Raw genomic sequence first — 14821 nt, 5'->3', positions numbered from 1 at the left:
ATCCTGACCTGGGGGCATCTGAAGGTTCTCGTGTCCCCTCCCTCTGGCCTCCAGGCCCGTCTGAGCTCTTGTGGCGTGAATGGGAGACAGCAAAGTATGGTCATAGAGCATGGGCGAGGTGGGCAGGCAGAGCTGAGTCTAAATCCTCCTCTCCCTCACTGCTTGTGCAACAGAACAGTTCAGTCCTCTGCTTTCTTAGCTGTGAAATGGGCATAAGCCCCCCTCAGAGCTGAGAGTGAGGTTAGGTCAAATAACGGGAGCACCTGGCCCCAGCTGGCCCCCTGCAGGTGCCCACTCGCCAGAAACATCACGATTATTGTTACTGTTACCGTTTCTGCTAACCTCCCCGTACCTCTGCTTCCTTACAGCCATGGAGCCCATCACCCAAGACAAGCGCGTCTCCCAGGGCCATAACGGGGACCTGTATTTCTCGAACGTGATGGTGCAGGACATGCAGACTGACTACAGCTGCAACGCCCGCTTTCACTTCACCCACACCATCCAGCAGAAGAACCCATTCACCCTCAAGGTCCTCACCAGTAAGTGCAGACCCTGCCGGGGGCCGGGGGCCGGGGCAGCAGCCCCCCCAGCCGAGCAGCCCCGGGTGCCTGGGCCTGGGGGAGACGCGCCCCCGAGGCTGACCTAGAAACCCTTCCTGCTCACTGTGCCTAGGCTACTTCAGCTCCTCTCAGACCCCTCCTGACCGGAAGCCTCGAGCTCAGCTTGGTCCTGCCCTGAGTCAGTGCTTCTCAGACTCTGGTGGGAATCAGAATGCCCTCGGGGACTTGGCAGGGTCCCCGGGCCCAGCCCGGCGGCGCCTCCCTGTGCTTCGTCAGCTCCCGGGGGCTTTGGACACGCCAGAACTTGAGAAGCATTGCTCTAGGTGCTCACCCACACCCCTCTCGTGCTCTCAGCTCGATTACCTCTTTTATATTTCGTCACCGTCTGCTTATCTTTATTTCTAGAATAAGCCACAGCACAGAGCATCCACAAGAGTGGGTGCACCTGGTGCATGAGTTGCATTTGATTCTGGGACGTGTGTATGTCGGGCCATATGGACTCGCTGCGTTTGCAGGGGGCAGGTTGATGTTTGGTCTTGTTTGTTTTCATTTTTATTCCCTGATTCTGTCCGACGGGCACCAAAGCAGATCGGCATTTCCTGACCCAACGGTAGGAGGAGAGAGGAGCTGATCAGCTCTGGGCACACTCCTTGCCGGACTCGCTGGCCTGGAGCTTTGGCTGCGGGTACTCAGCCCGCTCGGGACGTTGAACGAGGCTGTGTGGGTTGTCCCCACGGATTTATAACAGGCCTTCCAGGGAGAGGCCTCCTCCCCAAAGACCTGTCTGCCTGACTCAGCTGTGAATGATGCTCCCAACACTGGGGACAGTGGCGATTGTGAGGGGGACCAGGCGAAGCTTTCTCAGGTCGGAGAAAAGGGGCTGAACCCTGGCTTCCTGGAGCCCACACATGCAGGTGGCTGGCGATGCCTCCTGGAGGGACATGGGAGGCGGGGGAGAGGCTTGGGTGAGCTCACCCCTCACTCAGGACAAGTGGGGCGACCCCCTAGCGCTCCCCTTTCCTCGCCAGTCCCTGCCCTTGATGGAGAGCCGCAGTGCCAAGCGTCAGCCCGCCCCACTGTTCCCACGGCCTCGAAGTGGAGCCACAAGAAGCAGCTTCCCCTGCTTTTTTCCCCCTTTCTTTTTTTCCTTTCTCTTCATTTCCTCCCCTTTCCTTTTTCACTTCCTTCCTCTCTATTCCCCTTCCCTCTTACTTTCTTCTTCCCCCCTCTCTCTCATCTGCTCTCGCTCTTTGACCCGGGTTTACCGCCTCTGATCCTCCCCCTGGTGCCTCTGCAGGTCCCCACACTCTGTTCTGAGCAACGGGATGGCCAGAAACCCAGGGACAAGCCCCGCATGTTCCCGGCAGGTCACCCAGCTTCCGGCTGCTGCTGCCCCTCCCTTGTTCTTATTCTAGACAAGCTGGGTTGTCTGAGGTGTCTCCTCGGTGCACGCCAGGGGTGCCTGCCTGCCAGCTGGCCGCGCCAGGAGGACAGCGCGGTCTGCCCAGGACCTCAGCGGCCTCCGGGGCCAGGACGCGGCTGGCGCTGTTAGGTGGGGGGAAGGGAGGGGAGGTCAGGAGCTGCTCACTGAGCCGATCCCTGACGCCAGCACTGCCATCCCGGGTCCCTCTCTCCCTGCCCGGGACAGGCCTGCAGTCAGCCTGCTGTGTGAGGACTGGGTCAGGTGACCGCCCGTGGTCCTGGCTGAGGCCTCCGCTGTCCCACAGGCAGAGGCGGGGATGGAGGTGGGGAAGAGCCCTCCTCTGTGGCATTAAGCAGTGAGAGGTTTCAGCCACATTTACAAGTTGGTCTTTCCAGAAACTTCCTTTCCTCTGAGAAAAGGGATGTCTGTTTCGGCTCCATTTCTGGGTCTCCTGTGCCACTGAAAATGCCTCCAAATACCGAGGGGCCCCGGGCGCTGCGAGGAGACCCTGCCGGCTTCCTGGATCGCGGGCGGGGGGGGGGGTGGGGGGGCAGCTTTGGGCAGGAGCAAGCGCTGGGCACCTGCACAGCTCACATGTGCTCTCTCCCCTTCCCTGCCTGGCAAGGACGCAGGCTTTGTCTTATGCCTTCAGTACCGAGCTGGGGTGGGAGGCCGAGGTGGGGCAGACTCTGCCCTCCAGGGCTCTGCCACAGCTCGCCCACCAGGAAGGGGTAAATCTCATCTCAGTGGATTTTGTATTTCCTGCAGGAAAGGAAGGGGTGCCTAACGCAGCACTGCCATGTGGAATCAGTTCTAAACTTTGTTTGGGGTGCAGTCCCCCACAGAGCAGGTCCCATTCCCCCCCACCGGCCCTTCCCCCCTCCACCCCCCGACCCCGGGTGCCTCTGGACAACGAGAGGCAGCAATAGCGAGGGAAGAGATCTCCCCGAGGAGTCGCGGGAGCACTGTCTGCCTCCTTCTAACATCTGTGTCTAAGTGACACTCTCCGAGGAGTCAGAGGCCTCCCTGAACTTCTCAGATGTGCTCCCAGGTCCACAAACGCAGGTGCAGTCTGAGCGCGGGTCTCTTCTCTGGGTGGGAGCCTGTCCCCTGTGTGTCCCCATCCCCGTCCCCTCCCCCAGGAGTCCGGCCACAGCCAGGCCTACCCTTTGCCACTCCGCCTCTTCTTTCCCTGCAGGTCAAGTCCACCCTTAACTCCAGGGAAACCCACGCTGGCTTCCAAACACAGGCCAGGCCTTTTACACAAACCCTGCCTTAAGGGCTAAGTCCTGAGCACCTCCCTGCTGGGACGCAGAGCCATGCAGCTCCAGAGAGGGCCAGTCTCCAGCCAGCTGTGACCGGGTTGAGCTGTCCTCCAACAGGCCCACGTCCTGGCAGGCACCTCTGCTCCCTCAGGCCGGGGGGCAGTTACAGCTTCTCAGGGCTGGCTGCCCGGCTGCCAGTCCGCTGCTCCACCCCCAGCCTGTGCTACCGACAGAACCTGAACCCAGTGGCTGGAAGGGATGGTGGCACAACAGGGAGACGCTACTTACCGATCTCGGCATGACCATGTGCCCGACGTCAAAATGCTTTCTCACGGAGGGTTCGGTGCCCAGGGGTTTTACCCGCCCAGTGTTGGAACGAGGCCTCTGGTCTCGCTCCTGAAGGAATGTCTTCGCTTCTGAGTCTTGGCTCAGTCCGAGGGCCTCTCCCAGTGCACAGTGTAGAACTCAGAGCACTCACATGCCCCTCTCCCTCTTTCGCCCCCTCTTCCTCCTTCCCTCTCCTTCCAAATGCCCTTTCTAATCCTAAAGTCTGAGCCCCAGCCTAGCTCTGCCCGCTCCCTGGACCACTCCCCGCCTCCTCAGAAGGAGGCCTTTCCGCCCACAGACACATCTCGGAGACCAGGGCGGCACCCACTGGTCAGGTTGGGGGTGCATGTTGCTGGTCAGCACGCGTTGTCGGCTGCTGCCAAGGGTCCCTGTCTCCCGCTCTGCTGACGAATGTTTCTCTGGACGGTTTTCTCCTCTCCTTCCCTCCCACCCCTGGCAACCTGGCTTCTGCTCAGACAGGACTCGGCCCTCTGCCGGGGCTCACGGACACTCCTTTCTCTTTAGCCCCCAGAGCTGGCTTGACCCAGAGGCCCGGCACCTGAGGGTTTTGATGGGAAGCAGGTGTTCAAAGACTGCCCCGGGGTATCACTAACCCTGATCTTCTTTGTTTGAAAATATCGTAGGACCAAGCAGTTAAGGGCCAAGCCTAATTTTTTAATTTAAAAAGAAACTTATCTTTTTTTTATTGCCTTCTTTTGCAGGATTTAACCTTTTCTTTCTTTGTTGGGCTGTTTTGTGTTGCTTGTTCTGCACCAAGCGTATTTCCTTTCCAAGTTCGCCGCGTCTTTCCTTTGCAAGAGGCCACGGGTGCGCTCGCGGCTGTGTTGTGGCTTCGCGTTTCCGTTTGTTCTCCCCCGTTTATGCCTCTGTGGCCCCCTGTTTGCTCACCCTCTTTTGTTTATTGCAGACCACCCCTATAATGACTCGTCCTTAAGAAACCACCCTGACATGTACAGTGGTGAGTCGCTGTGGTAACCTTGGGAGTAACCTTGCCTGTCCTAACCCCAGTTTGCCTAACTTGACTGATACCATGTCATTAACTCATGCTGAGTGGCAGGTGTGAGAGCGGACCAGGCCAGGGGGCCAAGGTGCCACCTGCAGAACGCTGCTTGCCAGGAAGACAGCAGCCAGTTTGGGAGTTGGAGGTGGCCGATGTTGTGGTTTGGTCTCCTCCTCCATGCAGGCCTCCAGTTGGTCAATTCTGCACAAGTTGGTCAAACCAGGGGAGGACTTCAAAAGAGCTTCCTGGAGGGTTCGGTAGAAACTTGGGCATCGGTGGTAGGTGGGTGGAGGATAACTGAGGGTGAGGAAGAAGCAGTAAGTCTGGTCCTAAAGTGGTTTAAAGAGCACAGAGAGCTTTGCAGTGTGTGTTTTGTTAACTCTTAAGTGTCTGGGTGTGAATTGCCTGCCTCGCAGTCTAGCCATAGCTAGTGGGGATCCCATATCATAGGCCCCTTTCCTCTTTAAAATCCACCTGGGAAATAGGAGAGTCCAGCTCTGAGTTCTCTCTCAAGGTGAATATGGGTGAAGTTGTGCTGTCCCTGGGCCCCCTCTCTCCTCTGGGAGGGCGCGCAAATCCAGTGCCCACCGGTCCACACATTTGCAAGTCGCAGAGCAGTTTCCATGAGGCATAACTAACTCATCACGCAATGGGTTGCTCATGCTGATTAGTGGAGTAATTGGCTCTGTCCACACCTGGGTTACTCCCACCGTGGCTGAAGAATGCCCTCTTTCCCCAAGCAGCCAGAAGAATCGTCATTTTCTGGCTCTGCCAAGACAGCTGGCCCCCATCATCAGCCTGGCCTCCGAAGCTGAGACTGCAGGTCCCCAGGGCGGCGTGGTGGGCTCCACTACACAGGAAGTGTCTGTGTTGTCATGTGCTAATGTAAACAATGAGTGGGGGATGCGAAGAGGGGTGAGAGGCAAAGGCTCTAACTTGGCACCGAGCAGCTGGAGCCACACTGAGATCCTGCCAAGGAGATTTACTGCCTGAGGAAGCGGGGGACTTTGCTGGATTCTGGGTGTTATTTGTTTTCTAAACGATGGGGCAACCGCCACTGTGTCCAGAGCCCCAGCGCACTGGTGTGCCATGTGCCTTCTAAATTGGGTTTCGGGTAATCTATGATAGAAGTATTCTTAAAGCGGGGGAACATCAGAGCCAAAGGTCCCTTAGAGACTGTCTGGCCCCAGCTCCTCGCTTTATGGAAGATAAACAATTCGGAGCATAAGCATATGGAGTTGTTTTATCAATGGAGTAGGCCTGGGTGATTCCAGCCGCTTAAACCAGTTTAGTATTTCAAGTGAATGAGTGGGAGTTGTAGGAACCAAGGGCTATGAAAACAAGCGAAACTCACAAGTGCTCGCATTGTTACCGGAAAGGGACCGAGCCCAGAGCAGGTCTGCCTGCGGCTGGCCTGTGGTGTGTGGGTTCTTGACTTCGTGCAGGAAAGATTTCACAACACGAGTCCAGGTGATTCTTTTTTCTTTTCTTTCTTTCTTTCTTTTTTTTTTTTTTTTAAGAATCATTTATTGATTTTTAGAGGGAAAGGGAAAAAGAGAGGAACATGATGTGAGCATGCAACATCGCTGGGCTGGCTCCGGCACGCCCCCTACCGGGGATTGAGCCCAGGAATGTGCCCTTGACTGGGAATCGAACCTACGAGGATGACACACAACCAACTAAACCACACCGGCCAGGGCAGAGCGCAGGTGATTTTGAGCTGGGGAGGGTGGGACAGGAAGGGCTAGGATAGAAGCTACAGAAGGAATTCTAGGCCGGGCTGCTTTGTCTCTCTAGAAATTTTATAGGAAAGAGTGAGCCCAGGGGAGACGGGGGCCAGCTCACTGGAGAGTCAGAGGAAAGGGGGCCTTGGAGACAGGTCCAGGGAGTTAACCTGGGACGAGCTGCCGCTGCTCCTCGCTCCTCTGGTTGCAAGTCTCGTCGGGACACTTAGACTTTAAGAGGAAGATAATTCACTCAAAAAGGAGATTCGACTTCTCTGTCTTAAGGGGTTTTATCTGCTTTCCAAAGGCAGGCAGGGATTTTAGGGGAGGTCTCAGGAGGAGGATCGCAATAGAGTACTCGTCACCTTTCCAGATGTGCCCTTTCAGGGTCGTGGTCTTCACTGGCTGATGGACACCAGGGGAGGGGTCGTTAGTCATTGCAGCTGGGCCTGGAGCTGAAATACAACTGAGGCCCCGATGCTATCTCTAGGGAGGAAAGGTCAGGGCGTCCAAACAGCGTGACCAGCGATATGCCAGGGGAGGAAAGGGCACCCTGGGGGTGAGGTTCAGCACCAGTTTCGCCTGTTGCCAGGCCCCCTGGGCTCTCTGCCCTGGTGACCGTCTCTATCTGACTGTAAGTTGCTCGACCACTTTGTCCAGCTGTCGGTCTCAGCTTCCCCGTCCCACTCGCTGAGGAACTTTCCTGGCTTCTTACTGTCCTGCCTCAACATGAGAGGGACCCCTTCTCTTGAATTCACTGAAGAATGGCTGGCCACGCATGACGGCAGCTAGGAAGGTTGTAAAGTCAAAGTGAGGCGCGTGCTGAACAAAGGACAGCTGTGTTGGATGCTTCTAGAAAGAAAGAGGAAGTGAAAAGAAAGGAACGGAGATAAGGTCCTTCCTGAGTGAGAGACCTGGCAGAGAGACCGTGCGATGAGGACTGTCCAGTGCATCGCCGTGCTTGGCTGCGAATCATGGCAGGTCCCTTTTACAGCAGTGGGGCCACCCCGCTCCCATAATTACATTTCGTTCTAGTGGTTTCTGCAGTGGTTTGGTATCCTCTGAATGTATGCCCGATGCCCCCTGACTTGCCACTTAGAACTTACCCAGACCAGGAGACGAGGAAGATGAGAGTGTGCACGCCGAAGGAGTCTGCCATGAGTTAAACCCGGGCTCTGGGATGCACCATTGATGGACACAGGGCAAGTCATTGAGCGTGTCAGACCTTTTCATCTGCAAAAAGGGTCTATTACCTGCCCCACCGTTTCATGGTGAAGATTAAATAGGGTGACATGCAGATGATTCCTGGCATGGGGTCAGGAGCACCAGTGAGATTGAAAGGAGTGGTTCAGTGTTGACTGTCTGAAGTATAACTGTCCTACGCTTCTGACATTAGGAATAAATGCGAGTCCTTGAAGGCACGCCGAGGGGAGAAAGGTAGGCACAGTCATGGGAAGGAGGTACTGTGGAGGGAGAAACTTCAGGGCAGACTGTAAAGACAAAAGCTGTTCGGATCCCCTTGGTGCTGAGAGCTGGGGAAGAAAAAGCCCTCACCGCTGCCTGAGAGGTTTGGGTTAGACTTGCAAAGGGACTTCCCGGCAGCGGGAGAGAGCAGATGTCACCAGATAAGGAGTTTTTCTTGTTGTCTGGGGTGGTTGGTCAGCTGTTCCTAGAGCCAGAGAGTGGGTGAGATGCCAGGGATGCAGCCCACGAGTCCTCAAGTCCGAGAACTGAACGCAGCAAACGGAGGATCCGGCTGCCCCTCAGAGCTGTTTTTGGCAAAGGTTCTTGGGTACATCTGATCCACTGAACCCTCCTCTGCTAACAGACAGCCCTTGGCAGAGGGGAGCAGCTCGGGCGTTCCGCAGCCTCGACCTTTCCTCCTGCAGGAGACAATGGAGGCATTTTTGTTGGCCCCTGAAGTCAGGGTGTTTGAGGCAGTGCCATGGCCTAATGTCCCCAGCTGACCTGTGGAAGCCTGTATGCCCATTCTGGAGCCACAGTTGTGAGAGCAGGAGAGCAGAGACTGCCCTTGGGCTAAAGGTCAGATGGGCCCACATGGAAGATCTCCCTAAATCGCCTTCTGGGTTCTGAGTTCAATCAGGTATTGGGTCGACCCAGCCCTGAAAATCAGGAACATCATCAGCTGGACAGGGGATCCCCGCCTCCGTGGTGAAAGAGGCGTCCTCTGTCACGCCTGGAAACGGTCATCTTCCATTAGCGTCTCGCAGACCCTCGTGTAGTAAGCACCTTTGTCTCAGAGATTCTTCCTGGGTCTACTTCTCCAGCAGCTGGATTATCTTTTATACATTTTTTAAAATCCTCACCCGAGGAACTATTTTTATTATTTTTTAGAGAGAGATAAAAACATCAGGGTCAGAGAGAAACATTGATTGGTTGCCTCCTATATGTGCCCTAACCAGGAATCGAACCCACAACCTTTTGGTGTATGGGACAAAGCTCCAACCCACTGAGCCATCTGGCCAGGGCAGTGCTTCGGAAGTTTTTATGTAACACCTCCTGCTGCAGCTGACCCCATCTCTACAACCTCCCCTTGGACCGGCCTTCTTGTCCCGGATGATATCACGTGTCGCCCTGACGCCTCTTGCAGCTTTTCGTGGCCTTAAGAATCCAGTTGAGATGCCTTTGGAGCCTCTTCTTTCCCAGCCCAGCTTCTTTCCCCGCTCTGGCTGAGTGTACTTACTAGTCACCGAGGAGAGATGGCTTCTTGCCCGAGACAGTGGGAACAATATCTGAGGAAAACAGTGGGAGAGTTTCACCACCGAAACGAAGACGAAAACACCTTCCTCCTTCACCTCTTTTGCCCTTGAATTTTGTTTTTCTTTGAACAGGACACATATTCCCAAAGCTGTAGGGATACGCGAGGAATCCATCTTTAAAGAGAGGGGCAATACAGAGTAGCTGTTAGAGCAAAAGCTTTGGGGCTAAATGGTCCAGAATCCAAAACATAACTGCTGGTGACCTTGGCACGTCTGTTGACTTCGCTGAAAATGGGGGTTTTCTCTGCTGAAAATGGGGGTGATGTCCCCAGGTTTGTTGTGAGGATTGAACACGAGGGTGTAGATAGAGGTGCTGGCGCAGTGCTTAGTCCATAGAGAAGGCTCACCCAGTGGCGGCCCCAATGATTACCTCTGACTTCTAGGGTGCTCGTCCCTACATTGAGCGTTGGCTTATTTCCCAGTGGCTTCTCCCTTTGGAGGATAATTCTGTGGTTGCTAGCCCACATTTTACACATAAAGTATTGCTATAACCTTTGTTTTTAATCACCTAAGGACATGTTGAGAGAGAAAGAAATATCAATGTGAGCGAGAAACATTGATCGGTTGCCTTCCGTATGCTCCCCAACTGGGGATCAAACCTGCAACCCAGGTATGTGCCCGGACCAGGAATCAAACCGGCAACACCTTGGTGCATGGGACGACGCTCAGCGGACTGAGCCCCTCTGTCCGGGCACGGTCACCATTTTATAGTCACAGCTGCAGCGTGCCAAGGCACCCACAGTGGGACTCTGTGGTCTCTCCTCCTCCTTCCCACACTGAATGCTTTGCTGGTCATGCGTGCTTGTGGTGCTGTGTGCTATGGTGTGAATTAAATGTCCACAGGGTCACAGATCGCTCTCTGCAGATGGCGTCCCTGCAGGAGGGAGTATGCCACCTGAGCTGGGACCTCTTCTACATCATCCTAGGGTTCCTGACAGCAGAGCCTCCTGCTTGAAATCTCCCTCTCCTCCTGGTGCCCTTGACCTTGTGTTGTCTGTTTGGGTGATCCCGTGACGATGGGTGGGAGGAAGCTGCTGCTTTGGTATCAGCTTCCTTGGTACCGCGAGCTGGATGCTGTAAGAGTTATAGATATATGGAGGGTAACCAATTAACCACGTAATGGATTAACCCCTTCAGTAGCCACCGTGGTAAATGTGTGTGCTGGTGGGACAGAGGAGGACATCTACAGCAGGAGGAATAACATGGCGGGGGGTCGCTTGTTGCCTTCTTTTTGTTCTCTTCTACCCTTGAGCTCATTCATCCCACTGGTGTTTATTGAGCACTTGCTATATGCCATGTGTTGTTCCAGCCGCCTAACTACCTTTGCATGCGTTTCATCATTTCTTCCCCTGACAAAGGGATAAAACAGGCGCAGACTCTACGAAATGGCTAATGGAAAGAAACTGAGTGCCCCTGGGACTAGACTCTGCTGATCCAGCCAGGCACCAGCTAGTCCAGCAAGCTCCTTTAGGAAACCCCAGTGTCAGAGAGTGCCCCGGTCACACTGTCCTCTCTCTGCCAGCCTCCATTAACAGGCTCCGCCCAGAAAAATGCCTTTGTTCTGTGTTCGGGCACTCTGAGGGCTCCCAGCTCCTGGCAGCTCTGCCCTCCTCCCCCTTCTCCCCTCTCGGCTGAGTTGGAGACCCAGGAAGCCCATGGGTAGGCTCACGTGTATGTCTATTTGTACCCCTCTGGGCAGAGGCGCCTCTCCAGGCTCCCTGTGCTTTGAGCTCCTGTTTGGAAACTCCTTGCTCCTCTTCCTTCCATCATATCCAACTAACAGAACTACACAGAGCCCTGAGGGAGCCCTGAGCTCAGGAGGGCGGGCTCCACTCTGCCCAGACTCGCCCGACCCCTCCCACTGGGAAACGGCCACCCTGACAGTGCCCATCTCTGCGGGCCACCTGGCTTCACACCTGTGCACGTCATTAACTTCACAGCCTGTGGCTAGTCCGCCTCCTTGAATTGCAGATCCCCTCCCCCAGCGCCTCACGTGTAACCCACACCCGCCTGCCCGGCCCCCTTCTGAGGTCATTAGTGATGCAGCCGAATGGTCTTGGCCCCAGAAGTGATTTCCTGTCATCTCTGCTCATTAATTCTCCCCATGTCTTTGCTAACCCATGAGTAACGCTCCTCACACCTCTGACTGTTCATCGGGGTCTCGTGTTCATCTCAGCTTCCTGTCTCCAGGGTCCCCAAGAGCAGCTTGTCTGCCCTGTGGCCCCAATGTGTGCCTCCCTTTCTCCCGCTGCTGCTGAGATGGCCTCCCGGGGTCCACCCAACTGGCCTCTGAGGTCCCAACACAAGATGCTCAGGAAACAAACCACTCGCAGCTCAGGCAGCCCCACCCCCTTTCCAGGGACCGGGGAGGGAAGCGGCTCCTCTTGGCAGGTCCTTTCAGAAGCAGAGCTGCTCACACATGTGCCCGTGGGGCCCAGGAGCCCGAGCTTCCTAACACACTCTCTTAATGAAGCCCAGCCCTCGGGTGGTTTCGGCTGGGAGGGTGCGGGCGCTGGGGCCTCTGAGGGAAGGGGACAGCCAGGCGAGATGACATCTCTTCGTAGCCTGACAGCCTTGGCCTATCTGGGTCAGCCCCCGAGCAGGAGGCTCAGCCATCTTGTTCTGTCCTATTTCAGCCCGAGGAGTTTCAGAAAGAACCCCCAGCTTCATGTACCCCCAGGGCACCGCGAGCAGTCAGATGGTGCTGCGCGGCATGGACCTGCTGCTGGAGTGCATCGCCTCCGGGGTGTACGTACCACTTCACCCCACTTCTGGCCGCCCCCCTCAGGAGGCTGGGAGGGAGTTTGTGCGTGCTCTGTCCGCCACGTTTCGGGGTACAGAAGGAGAAGCACACAGCCCTTAGTGAGGACTTTGCAAAGCATAGCCCTCTGCATCCCATTCTGGCCATCTCTCTTTGGATAGCGAGGAAAGGAGATGGGCGGGCGTGCTGCACAGGTTAGCATCTCTGTGGCCTTGGATGCTCTGTGCTAAGCCGCCCTCTGTATGAGAACAGCTGTCCGAGGACAGGTATCCCTGGGCCCATGCACCTTTAAGGACCCCTGGGCTCCGTAGGAGAATTGCAGAGCCACGGTTTGTACTAAATCCCTGTTTCCTGCCCGGTCCCTCTCCCAGCCCCACACCAGACATCGCGTGGTACAAGAAAGGCGGGGACCTCCCATCGGACAAGGCCAAGTTCGAGAACTTCAACAAGGCGCTGCGCATCACCAGCGTGTCTGAGGAAGACTCGGGGGAGTACTTCTGCCTGGCCTCCAACAAGATGGGCAGCATCCGGCACACGATCTCGGTGAGAGTAAAGGGTACGTTGTGTGTATTTCTCATTATGATGATTTTGCCAGCCCTACACGCCACAGCCGCCCTTTCCTCTGGGGGTGGCTGGGGCAGGGTGCGCGGGGGAAACTCAACACACTGGTCCGTGGCAATAGTGACCTCTCAGGGATGGTGTCACCCTGGAGGTGAGAGTGTTTGTGAGTGTGTGTGTGTGTGTGTGTGTGTGAGAGAGAGAGAGAGAGGGAGAGGTGTGTTGAGGGAAGAAGACGTGACTATCACGCAACTCTCCAGGGCTCCCTCAGCAGGTGAATGTCACCGTCTGTTTGATTCACACCCAGAGCCTTCTCCTTTTTCATTTTGCATTCCTGTTCACGGTGTGTCATCTTCTCCCTGTGCTGTCTGTGTTCTGTGCTTGTTTCTTTTTAAAAATGGGGAGTCATCGTGGCCCAAATTATTTTTTTAAAGCCACGTCCCTCCCCTAAAAGCGTAGCTGGCCCACCTGAGCTCTCATAAGCAATAGAACACGTGCCTTTGTGGATTCCAGCCACGGGTGCCGGGGGGACACCAGTCACTTCTCACTGGGCCGGATGGGTGACTGGGGTGATGAAGTCTGACCCCCACAGTGCAAGAACTTTCTTAGCACACACTCAGTTGAACATGTGACCTTGGTTTCAGCACTCCACTCAAACCAGAGGTTCTTACTCTTTTAGGGGGTGTCAAGAGCTTTGGTACAAAGAACCCTGTTCTCAGAAAAATCCACATCTATTTATATATATAGAACGCTGCAACCAACAGAATGACTGGTTGCTTTGATGCGCATTGTGGCCCCAACTGCCCCCCCCCCAACCCTATCAGCTCCCCCAGCCCAATCAGGGGTGGGGCTGGCCAGCCGACCTTCCACGCCCCACCCCCCCACTCCACTGTCCTGGCCCGATCGGCCCCAATCAGGGCGGACCAGCTGGACCCCACCTGAGCATGAATTCAAGCACCGGGCCTCTAGTATCCATATATTTGTGAAATTTTCCAAACAGTTGAAAGGGGTGGCCAGCTATGAGCTTCTGCTCTACCCAAAGCTCAGTGCCTAAGAGAGTGAGTGTATGTGGCAGGCCTTTCCTGAAAGGTCTCATCTTGCTGCAGCAACAACAGAAACCCAGAGGGGCCAACCCAGTGCCCGCCTTCCCACCGTCCCTGGCTGGGCTCCTGGCTGCCCATCATGAACACCAGGACCTCTTAAAGCATTTGCCCCCGGAGCCTCCCCTGAGGATTCTGATTCAGTGGGTCTGAGCTGGGCCCTGGCCTCCGTGTTGGTTAAAAGCTCTTCAGGGAACTCCCATGAGCAGCCCCAGTTTGGAACTCTTGTTCTGTGAACTCGAAATAGGCAGGTCGGCATCTCTGGTGTTGAGCCGGCCAAAGGCAGGCTGGACTGAGCCATCCGTGAGGATGAGCCCGGGTGGGCGCTGAGGGCTGGGCTGGCACTCAGAGGCTCCTGTCTCCTAGCGGAAGGCCATCTGCGCCATCTAACTCCTGCCTGTGCTGTCCTTGTCTTCCAGCCGCTCCCTACTGGCTAGACGAGCCCAAGAACCTTATCCTGGCTCCAGGCGAGGATGGCAGGCTGGTGTGTCGAGCCAATGGGAACCCGAAGCCCACTGTCCAGTGGATGGTGAATGGGGAACCTTTGCAATGTGAGTAACTAGCCTTCGTCTCCCCTGGCTGCTCTCTCTGCCATCAAAGGCTCCCGATCTTGGCCCTGTGGTGCTCCTGGTTGTTCCAGAAGTGAGGGAGCAGCCACCTCTTCGGACACCTCAAGAGGCAGGAAACCTGCCCTGTGCCTGCATGAGAGGGCAGGGGGTGGCCTGGGGTTTTTTCTGTGTTGAGGGCATTTCTGCTCCCTGGGGGTCTTTATCAATCTCTGCTTTGTGCCCTTAACAACTACAGAGCCCAGTTTACGGTTTGGGGTCTGCGGCTGCATCTCCTGAGAGTTTGGGCTCTGAGTGATGTCTGGAGCTCGGAAGGTAGAGTAGAGCTCAGTAACCCGTTGTGGTTGGCTGCCCAGGTCCGCTTTCTGCTGAGGGCAAACGAGGAGGCAGGGTCACGGGACAATATGGACGATCGGGTCGGATATGAGGAAGCACCTCCCCATGAGAACAGAGGCGCCGTGCACTGTTCGGTGTACACAGACTTGGGGAGAGGTCGTCCTGCCTGGATGGCTGGAGTAGGGGAGTCCAAGGCCCCTTCAGCCAGAGGGCTTGGTCAAGATGGCCCATCATTCTCTCCAGGTGCATTTGCTTTTTCAAATGTCCTGTCATTACTTTCTCTAAGGGTCCGAGGGAATGCAAAAGGTGATGTCAACCAGATGGGGCAAAAAAAAAAAAAAAAAAAAGATGGCGAGAACTCAGAGCCTAACTCAAGAGCAGCCGGTGGGGAGGCAGGTGC

General features: G+C 55.7%; 1 protein-coding gene across 3 annotated transcripts in view; it reads left to right on the top strand.

Moving 5' to 3' along the window:
- The window catches only part of NFASC (neurofascin), a 182869-nt gene that overhangs the window by 115761 nt on the left and 52287 nt on the right, over positions 1-14821 (top strand). For 2 of the 3 annotated variants that reach the window (XM_081112395.1, XM_081112396.1), the window contains 5 exons: positions 369-539; positions 4504-4554; positions 11737-11848; positions 12233-12417; positions 13939-14070. In XM_081112395.1, coding sequence (XP_080968521.1) covers positions 369-539; positions 4504-4554; positions 11737-11848; positions 12233-12417; positions 13939-14070 — 651 coding nt within the window. The remainder of the gene's footprint in view (positions 1-368; positions 540-4503; positions 4555-11736; positions 11849-12232; positions 12418-13938; positions 14071-14821) is intronic. The other variant, XM_081112397.1, reaches the window with a different exon arrangement.

This window comes from Myotis nattereri (genome assembly GCF_964212035.1).
Source record: "Myotis nattereri genome assembly, chromosome: 18".
NCBI lineage: Eukaryota > Metazoa > Chordata > Mammalia > Chiroptera > Vespertilionidae > Myotis > Myotis nattereri.
The sequence above is the reverse complement of the archived record's forward strand: the minus strand, read 5'-3'. Positions and strand labels throughout refer to the sequence as shown.